At 46.2% G+C, this 10,266-nt stretch overlaps 2 protein-coding genes across 2 annotated transcripts; one reads left to right on the top strand and one right to left on the bottom strand.

Annotated features, from left to right (window-relative positions):
* Nucleotide 1: 1 nt before the first annotated feature.
* Nucleotides 2–5,977, bottom strand: PMPCA (peptidase, mitochondrial processing subunit alpha). The gene is made up of 13 exons (XM_032999608.2): nt 5,892–5,977; nt 5,596–5,798; nt 5,416–5,495; nt 5,039–5,121; nt 4,640–4,734; nt 4,379–4,479; nt 3,716–3,979; nt 3,380–3,472; nt 3,000–3,118; nt 2,418–2,508; nt 2,245–2,307; nt 1,859–2,003; nt 2–1,529 (listed from the first exon to the last, which is right to left on the bottom strand). Exons 1-13 carry the CDS (start codon nt 5,942–5,944, stop codon nt 1,360–1,362), a joined length of 1,560 nt encoding a protein of 519 aa, XP_032855499.1. The 5' UTR covers nt 5,945–5,977; the 3' UTR covers nt 2–1,359.
* Nucleotides 5,978–6,134: 157 nt separating this feature from the next.
* On the top strand, nt 6,135–10,247 carry ENTR1 (endosome associated trafficking regulator 1). Its single transcript, XM_042786752.1, has 7 exons — nt 6,135–6,275; nt 6,355–6,597; nt 7,159–7,232; nt 8,012–8,123; nt 8,739–8,801; nt 9,534–9,673; nt 10,081–10,247. The coding sequence occupies exons 1-7, from the start codon at nt 6,162–6,164 to the stop codon at nt 10,172–10,174; spliced, it is 840 nt and encodes a 279-aa protein (XP_042642686.1). The 5' UTR covers nt 6,135–6,161; the 3' UTR covers nt 10,175–10,247.
* The last annotated feature ends 19 nt before the right edge of the window (nt 10,248–10,266 follow it).

The raw sequence follows: 10,266 nt of genomic DNA, 5'->3' as shown, positions 1-10,266 counted from the left end.
CTCCAGTGATTTAGAGGTCTCTTTATTTTCTTACAAACATACACAACAACTGAACAGGATTTCCATACTGTGGGTTCCACAAGAAGCAATGCAAATGTTTTCTTGTAGATGTATGAGGAAAGGTATGGGGATAAAGCAGGTAATAGCTGCCTCAGTGTTCTGCTCCCAGTTTGATTGCTCCTTACAGTGCACATTGAGCCAGTGAAGTGCTGCGATGCAGCTGTCTACATTTTTAAGCCCATGTTAGGGGATTATGTAAATTGCATGTTTTATTTATTTCCTTTTAGGTCTCCATTGCTTCAGTATAGCAAATGCATGGCACTTAGCTTCATGTCAGCCCCAATCTTGAGCTTTCTGAACATCATTTTGCTGATCTTGACTCCTAGCTGAGCTCCATCTCTGCTTCAGACTGACAATTATGTCTTCTTTTTGCAAGGCCTTAAGTTCATCCACGTGACAATCCGAAGAAAGCAGGGTGCAGCAGCAACTCCTTTAATAAGTGCCTGTGTGGATGTAACTCTGGAGTAAAACTTTTATTCTTTAGCATAGTTCACTTGCAAGTGAGAAACCTAAAGAATAGGATTGCTTTAATTCTGCAATGTGTCTATCATTATGCATAGTATCTCTGTAGATGGCTGTCCCAGAAATTGTTAGTTATGCCACAGGTCTACTTTCCTCTGACCACTAGCAAAATTATGAAGTTACTTCCAGACATGTGACTTCTAGTAGTACTAGAGATGGTAAATTACACTGAGGAAATGGATCAGTGATGCTTGAAACAAAACCTGGACTGCAGGAAACTTGTTGCCTAACTTCACATGGATAGTAGCTGGTATTTTCCTAATTCAGTTTAACCAAGTCTTTGTTCACCTTGGTAACAGCTGTAAGTATTCTTTGAATTCAGCTATGTAAGCCCAGCTCTTTAACACACCACCACATTCCCAGAGAAGGGCACACTCCAGGGCCTCCAATGTGAGTGTCTATTGCTGATGGGATTAAGTAGTAACACGCAGCAGTGACTGACGACTTTGCAGATAGATGCTTTCAGTTGCAGTGATGAATATTTTGGCTTGCTGTGTTCTCCCCGGTGCCAAGAGAAGGCTGTACACACCCATCTTCACTTGTAACCTACTCAGAGGGTCAGAGTACTCATCCAGAGCCAGGGAGGACCTTTAAGCCCAACATAACGAGCTCTTCACAGTCCCGTGTTCTGAAGCAGCTTTGTTCAGCTGTAGCATAGCTCCATGTTCTCACACAGTATGCCTGGAAAGATGGGGGGGAAGGGCTTGCAGCAATAATATAATCTCAAAAACAAATTTTAAAAGGAGCAAGTCTGTCAGACGTGCAGGATGCACTGCTTTATCGGAAGAGCCGGTACACCCGAGGGAGTCGCCCATCCTTACTGGAAAGCGCTGCCTGGATGTGTTCATAAGTGGGCAAATCTGTTAAGTCACCCAGTGCAGCCACAGCTGGTTTTTTATGGAGCATCTTAGCAACCACTCTCTTGATATCAGTAGATTTTACCTGGCCTTCAGGGAAAAAAGAAAAAAAAAAGTCAGAATTGTGACAACTACATTCTAAATCGCACAAAGCAGATTTATTATGATGAGTCAGACCCCATGCTCAGAAAACCAATCCCTAACTCTAGTCCTTCCCTACCATGCTTCTGTTTTTTCCTTCCTTCTAACAAAAATAAGCATTGTACTAGCTTGCAAGCAATCACAAAGATCAGTCTGAAGTATCTATCTGTGGTGTTTATGCCCCGGGCTTTTTAAGGCAATTCATCTGTGTTACAAGTTGCGCCGCCCCATCTGTAGCTACAGTTCAGTCAAGGGAAGGAAAAGCATTGTGTACTCACTGATCAGGGCACAGAGCTCATGTGGTAGCTTCCTTGTGTTTGTTGCCAACACTTGCCTTCCCACATCCTCAAAGATAACTGGCCGAGACTCAAGGTTCATCATGAGCATGGACTTCAGCTGTGTCTTTGCTCGCTCAAGTTCTACCTGTAAGTGAGCAGCAAATACAAACAGATGTTCGAAAATGTCTGGCCACTTCTCTCTAATACAAGGTATCACATAAGAGCTCTGCAAACAACTTCCTCTTTGTGAAGGTGTTGCTAAAGTTATGATATTTGTTTACAGAAATATGTAACATACTTATCTACAAAAAAAAAAAATCATTCTAGCAAGGCCAGTGCAATGCATTATTTCAGCTCAAAGACCGTCTGCAAGTCAGGCTGCTGACCTCTCCTACTGCTCCTGCCATTAGAATGAATTCTCTTGTGATGATTTCCACCATCTCTCGAACCTAGGAAAACCAGGTAATTAAATGAAGATTAGAACAATGCTTATTCTGTTAACATTACTATCTAGTAGTACTTTTTAAGGACACCTGTCTTTGAATACAGGACTATATACCTGTTTTGGATCTGCACTGGCATGTATACACAGGAGACCGGTATCCTCGTAACTGTGGTGGTAAGAGGTTGCATTATACATCCAGTGGTGCCTGTGAGTGTACAAAGAGTATTCAGAAATTTAAAAAACAGAATTTTAATGTAAAAATTAAGCAAACATGGACAGTGAGTCTTCTCCTCATGCGTTTTCAGGACTCTCAGCAGTGCCAGTAAGAAATGCCAATCCCTGCCTCTAACAATTTCTGCACGTGCCATCTACTTCCTTCTCTCCCCCTGCATCCTTGAGACCAAACCCAGAACAATACAGACCAGTATTACTGGTACCTATTGCCAATTCTGTTAATATCCCCTGATTAAATGATGGATGGATTGCGCTAGTGGAGGAAGACAGAATTCCTGATCACTTCTACCCTTTACTTTCACCCTCCCACAGTGCCCACTGACAAAATCAGTCCTGCATGTTTCAAGCAGAATAAGCTGATGCAAAACCTGGGGGTGTTTGCTTTCAGAAGATGAAGTCTTCCATGTGAACCTGCTAGAGAAGACTGTGTCTGCTGTCCCTTAAACAGAAAGGCAAACCAACCTGTTGAGCACATTGAGATACAGTCGGGTGAACATGCCCTTGCCAGGCCCTCCAGCTGAAAAAGAGCCACCACCTCCCATCATCATGTTTAATACTGCAAAGGGAATGAAATCTTCTTCCTGAATTGCAACAAGAAATTCAGTCAGCTAATAGCAGAGCTCTCAAGGGTCTGGGACGAGTAAAGAGGGAGAAGAAGAAAGAAACATGGCATGAGAAGAGCGTAAAGGTCAGTGCCTTCATCAAACTGTCAGTGAAAAAGCTGCTCGTCTGTACTTGCAGGATCAGCAGCAAGAGTGCAAATGTTTACATATGAGGCACAGTATTCTGGGATCTTTCAAGTACAGGGCACCCAAAATAAAGGATTCTAGGTTGATACTTACCAAAAATGAGCAGCTTTCTAACCCAATCATGATGTGGGTAAGCTCTGGGATGGGAGTAGGGCCCAGACTCACATCTGACATATCTTTTTCAACCTGTGGGAAGGGCAGACAAATTATTAGGACCCATTTTCATCTCTGTTGTATCCAGCTTGATACAGCCCCAATAATTAACCTGTCTCCCAGATAATGGCTGTGATGGCCAGTTTTGGCTCATATCCATGAACCGTATGCAATTTTAGAAAAGCAAAGCCTATAGAGAAATCAGCTCAAATCCAAATCTCCACCTCCAACAGACAGGAAGAGGCACAATGCCACCCACCTCCACCTTCCTTTTACCTTGACAATGCCTCCTGTGTACTGAGCCACAGATCTGTCCACATTCCTGGTCTGCCCGCTGCCCCACACCGGCTCCACTCCAAGCAGATGTTTCTTCGCACACTCCACTAACTGCTCGTGCTCGATTCCCACCCCAGCAAGCACCATCCTGTCTGGCGTGTAGTAGTTGCGCAGGTATGAATGCAAGACTTCTCGATCAATTTTGTCAGTATTTTCCACCGGGCAGAACCTGTTCAGTCCAACCGTATTGTCTCTGTAGGCTGCCTAAAAGGAAACAGATGCATTAAAGTAACCAATATTCCTTCACCCCCCTCTACCTAAACGTCCTCTTTCTGTTTTAGAATTCTGCCTACCTGTTTGACATGTAAGAGAGGAAAGGCTGAGCACTACTTACTAAAGTCAGTGTAACTCAACAACATATTGTCACCCATAGGTAAGTTATAGGTGGTTTTAGTTCAGGTTAAAATCTTTCACGTGTGTTGAATGTAGGATTTCAAAGTGCAAAATTGTCCCTCTCACCACTGAAATCTAATTGAGTAGCAGAAAAATCTGTTTTCAGAATATTCTAAAATAAATCCTGAAGTTGAGGAAACACTGAATGAGGAGAATGAAGCATGTCTCATACAGGGGACTGCATGCAAAATAGACTTTTCAGTGTTTTACCGCATGGATCATTTCCGTGAGGAGAGGCTCTGGATCAGGTCTCATGTTCAAGTCTTCAAGCTCAAATCGTATAGCCGTTCGAGTCATCTCAATTTCTTCATCTGTAATAAGAAAATGCAAGAGATAACAATCACCATTCAAAATACCTAATTGCTATATGATATCTTCTTGATGAGCACAGTGTAATGAAGAATTCTGAAATCTAACAGCAAGTCATGTGTCAGGAGTCTTTTTTTGAGACAGAGACTTATGTTTCCAAACCTGATAACCTGGGCTGTAGCGCTACATCAGCCAGCAAGTTGACCACTGTGTCCAGGCCTTTGGCGTCAACAGAAACAGCATACATTATGGTGTCCCTGCAACACAAGCAGACGGGTTCTGCACCGGGAAGTCACACCTACATTCAGCAAACATGCATGAGGAAATCACAGATAAAGCTGCTTGCCCGTTACTCATTAAATGCTTTCAAAAAGAAACAGAATTTACTTTTATAAACCTTTCAGGTTCATTTTTGTAGCTTCTTAGCAGTCACCACAAATGGATTTCTGCTGCTTGGAAGCAAAAAGTGGCTTTTTCTGCCACACACTGGAAAAAGCGACTCTAACTACTGCTGGTGTTACCGCCACTTGGGTAACAGAGCACAGAGAAAGAGCAACACACCTCGATGCCTGGCAGTCACAGATGCCTCCATGCTTTTCCAAGGTGAGGAGAATTTCATCTTTACTGGCAAACTGAGCTGTGGACTAAGAAAAAAAAGATACCAGTGTTGTTAATTAGTAAAGCAACAACTGTTTATAGTCCTTCAGCATAGCCCCGAACAAGCGTCATCTTCTACATTCTTTAAGCCAAATGGGTTTGCTAAATATTCACTTACCTTGGAGGCGAAAGCACAGCAGACTTTCAAAGTAAAATTACAGTCAGCATAATTAACGAGGAATACCATCACCACCTACTTAACGAGCTCAGCCGGCCCTGCCCTCGGTCGCTCGCTGCTGCCCGGGTTTAACGTTTCGCACCACGCTGCGTACGGTACTCACAGAGAAGGCCAGCTTTTCCAAGAAGTGAGAGATGCCACTGAGGTATTTCGCTTCATGTCTTGATCCCGAATTTATAAGAACTAGCGTTAAGGAGAGAAGAAGTCAGCGTGACTTTACACCGCCCCCCACTCGGTCCTTACCCACAGGCCCGGCTCCCGGGGGAGGCGAAGCCGTACTCACGGCCCACGGTGCAGAACTGCCCGAATTTGTTCTGGGAGGCGACGCGCAGCCCGGATTCCAGCACCGTCACCCGCGTCTCGAATCGCTCCCGGCCCTCGGCCGCCGCGAAGACCGCCTTGGGCACGCCGGGCAGCGGGCAGTTCAGCGACACGCTGGGGTAGGCGGCACCGCCGCTGTAGCTGCGGCCGGCCGCCAGCCCACACCTACGGGACAACAGGAGGCGCCGATCAGCGAGGCCGGGAACCCCATTTTCCCCCTTTTCCTCCCCTTCCCCAAATAACGGAGGGAGCGCTCACCGCCGGGCCGGGCCCCAAGCGCCCCGCCGCAGCCACGCCATGGCGGCCGCCATCTTGCCGTCACCCGGTAGCCTCGCCGGCGCGGGGGCGGGCAGCACTGCGCAGCCGCGGTGGCCCCGAGGGATCGGTGGGCGGGGCACCACCTGCCCGAGGAGGTCGCCATTGGGTGAGGTGAGGGTGGCTGCTCACTAATTGGTCCGTTCTGAGGGGAGGCGGGGCCCGCGCTGAGGCGAAGCCCCGCCTCCGGTTGCCGCCGGGAGTGGGGCGGACATGGCGGCGGGGGGGTTGCCGGCGCCGAGTCCGGCGGAGCCCAACCCCTTCTCGTTCCGCGAGTTCGTCCGCAGCAAGGCCCGGAGCGGCGAGGAGGCGGGCGGCAGCCGCCAGGTAGGGCCTGGACGGAGGCGCGGCTCAACGCTGAGGCGCCGGTCTCGGGCCCACCTCAGCCCCGCTCTCCCTTCCACAGGCGGCCCGGCCCGGCCCGAGCCTCGGCCCCGTTTTGTTCCCGGATCCGGTGCCTCCCGGAGAGGCGGAGGACGATGAGGAATGGAGCGGCAGCTACCAGCCCTCGGCGGTGGAGGAGGCCCATCTCGCCGCCGCGGGCCCCGCCTCGCCCTCCGCCGGCTCCTGCGAGGGCCCGAGCGTGGCCGCCTTCGGAGCCCCCCCGGGGCCGGGCTTTCACTCCCTGCGGCAGCCCAGCTACGAGGAGGTAAGCACCTCGGCCGACCTCCCGGCACCTTGCTCAGGGCGAACACAATCGCTGCCCGCAGGCTCCGTCTTCTGTCAAGTGAGCTTTGAGCTCCTGTAGCAGCTTTTTACAGAAACTCGGTGTCCAAGCGTGCGGTCAGCAAGGACTGCGCTGAACGCGGCTTGTCAGAGCAGCTAGGGTGAGAGAAGTAGGTCTGAAAAACTGCTCTGCAGCAGGAGTCAGGTCTAGTACCTTGTCTGTCCCACTGGTTTTGGCATGGCCCAGGTGACTTCCTCATGCTCTTGCCCCCTGAGGTCATATTAATTTAGAATTAACAGCATTTTATTAGTCACATACGTGCTGTTTCTTCAGTGCCACATTTCTGTGCCCTGCAGGGTTAGTGAAGTTAAGTGGTTTTGAGAGGGGGAAACTAGGTGCAAAGCTAAGCCTGAATGTAATAGAAAGTGCAAGACTTTCCAGCACTAGAGTTAAAGCTGAATGTTTCTTCAGACACTGGTCTTGGAGTGTTAGTACTGTTGTGAAACCACACCCTCATCTCTAATGAGACTTTTTATTTTTTAGCTAAAAGAAGAGAATGCCAGTTTGCGAAGCAAGATCAATAAGCTTCAGATTTTCTCTGAAACTCAAGCAGACAAGTGCGTAAGCCACAATATTGGGGAAAGTAACCACATAATCAAGGAGTTGTCTTAGAAGAGGTACTCACTGGAAACGCTCAACGTCTTTAAAGAAGAAAAATGTAGTTGAAATCTATGCTATTTATTGAAAAGCTTTAACAAACCTGGTTTTGTTATTGAAAAAGTCTTGGAGAGTAAGTAGCAAGCTGACATCGGATGAGTGTGTTTGTGTGGCTTACACTTCATGCAGTTTAGGTGGTTAGTGACAATGAGGGTAGGACTCGACAGGATGCATTTCATAAAACTTCAGGTTAACAAATAATCTTAATCTGTCTCCTTTGAAGCAAGAAAAGCATTTTGTTTTTTGCTGGTGAGTTACTTCATATTGGGAGACTTGAATTTTCTGAGGTTAAACAACCCGGTGACCCATCTCGGATGGCAATTTCTTAAGTTCCCATGTGAACCCTCTGCACTCAGTGTACCAGTTGCAGTGAGGCAGCTGGTACTTCCACGGTGATGGGGTAACGATTTGTTTCAAAATTACCCTTATCTGGACTGATTGTGAACGGCCCTGTTTTCTCTACAGCCTTTCTGCATTCAGCTGTATTATTCCCATTAATGCTAATGGGTGTTGAACAAAAAATCCCCTGAGCCACAGCCTAGAAGTGTAGTTCTGTGGGAAGACTTAATTTTTCTTATAACATGAAAGAATGAGTTTCTTTGTCCTTCCCTAGAATGTTCTTCCTAAAGTATTTAATGTTACAAGTGCTTACTGCACATTGTCTCTTGTTTTTTTTAAGGATGAGGAAGCTTGAAAAAAAGCTTGAGGAAAACAAAATTAAAGAAGAAAAGGAAACGCAGGATTTGGAAGCAATGGTGCAGCACGTGGAACAAAATCTCCAGCTGATGACTGTAAGTGTTAGCATTTGCCATAGTGCCAGAAGCTTGTGTGGAAGCAGTGCAGTTCCGTTCCTTTTCCTTCCTCCCCCAGCAGAGAGAGGGGAGCTGCAGTGATTCCTTCACCCATGTGAGCACTAAACAGCTCAGACATGGGTTCAGAGTCTTCCCTTTATAACAGGACTGCGTCCCAGTCTAGAACTTCTTTCATTACCTAGAATAAAGAGGTCTTTGCATTAATACCATATCTGGATTCATCAACAACTTCAGCTGCTTTTTTGGAGCCTTCCAAAAACACCTCCTATATGAACAAAGAGCTGTTTTTCCTGCTTGCTTATTTATACTGAGTACCTTTTCCTCTTGTCCAAGGGAAAAAAAAAAAAAAAGTAATATCCAGACATGGCAGGTGGCACTTGAAGATATCAGAAAGGAAAAATGGGGAGGAGATGGCTGATCAGACATGCCGGGGGGCACTATCCCCATCTTGTAAAACATTCAGAACATGAGGTGATACAGCACAAACCATATGACTTCAAGTTATTTGATAGAATTATGCATGTCTGTGTAGCTCAAATTGTCTGCTGTGTCCTAAGCCCTGCTATGGTATAAATAATCTTTATTCTATTTCAGAAACGGGCTGTCAAAGCAGAAAACAGTGCTACGAAACTGAAACAGGAAAATGCGTTACTTCAGGTACGACGCGTTATTCTTAAGGCTTTCCTGAATGTATTGGGGCTGAAATCAAGACATCTTGAAATTGAGCCTATAAAAAGGACATTGAAAATTTGTAACTATGCCTCACTTCTCCTGGTGAATGCTATAGAAGATGCTCTAGACTAGAACATTCCAGCTCTATGCAGACTGTTAACTTCATCTTTGCAATGTGTGGTACTTCACTTACGATTTTGCTGAAGTTTCGTGTGATGTTCAAGTGCTGTTTGATGTTTGGCACCTGTGAATGGCGTAACGCAACAGGGCAAACGGGTGTTTAGCTGTAGGAAGATGCCTGACAGAGAAAGAAAAGAACCTTGAGAGGGATTGCAGATAGCTCAGCAGAGCCCCCGCAGCGTGAGGTGATCGCGTCAGTGTCAGGTCACAGCTTCCATCCCCGCCACCTGAGTTGGAACACGCCACTCCAACACTGGGTTGGTTCTGTGAAACAAGCAGGCTCGAGGGCTGCTGGCTGTTGTGAAAATGCTGTGTACGTTTTCAGTTTTAATAAAGGCTTCTAAAGTGTAGTTTTCTGTCAGTCTGCTCTCCAGAGCTGTGAGGATATTCTCTCCAGGCAATCTGGATACGGAGTTTATTAATTAGTTGTTGTGCATCATAAATTGCTGTATGGATGTATTAATGAGTTACTTTAATTGTATCTGCTGGAGTTTTGTGGTTATTTTCATAGAAAGCTTTTGTTTGTTTCCTCCCTAGGTTCAGCTGAAGAATTACAAGATGGAGAATGAAGCCTTGAGGTCGGGCCAGTCGGCAAGTCTGTCCGTGGTAAAGCAAAACGCTGACCTTGCCTTACAGAACCTGCTCACGGTCATAACAAACTCCCGGTCTTCAATCAAGTGAGTTATTTTAAGACAACTCTCCTAACGCTGTCCCTGAGGCTTGTCTAAATACTAATGTCACAACTAAAGGTCCCCAGTGTTTTTTTTAGCATTGAAACTCAGGTTCTTGTATGCTGTACACCAGATCAGTTAGTCCATGTTGTTATGTACCTGCAATATATCTTCCTCCAAGTCTAGGTATTAAAAATAACTAGACTGTGTAAGTCTTATTTTTTTACTTAATGTAAAACCATTATAAAGTCTTAGATTTCACTTCTTGAAGTATAAGGGTCTTAAAGAAGTCTTCAGTGCAGATAAACTGTTGCTTGAAAAATCACACTGCATGGGTAAACACCCCCAAAATGCTGCCAGGCTATTCCACCCTCTCCCCCTCAGTCTAACACCATCTCTCTCCCGTGTTCCAGGCAGCTGCTCTCCGGAGCAGAATCCCTGCAGCTCGTCGCCGATCTCCTTAAATCAATAGACAGAATTTCTGAAACGTCAGAAGATGGACAGTAAAACAACAAAACGGACTCAAACGGAGAACTTTGCTTTCGTGCTGAAATCGTTACTTAAAAGTTAATTTCTGGTACCGAGCCTCGTCGGCGCTG

Source organism: Tyto alba, unplaced genomic scaffold (genome assembly GCF_018691265.1).
Source record: "Tyto alba isolate M040663 unplaced genomic scaffold, T.alba_DEE_v4.0 Super-Scaffold_11, whole genome shotgun sequence".
NCBI classification, from domain to species: Eukaryota; Metazoa; Chordata; class Aves; order Strigiformes; family Tytonidae; genus Tyto; species Tyto alba.
The sequence above is the reverse complement of the archived record's forward strand: the minus strand, read 5'-3'. Positions and strand labels throughout refer to the sequence as shown.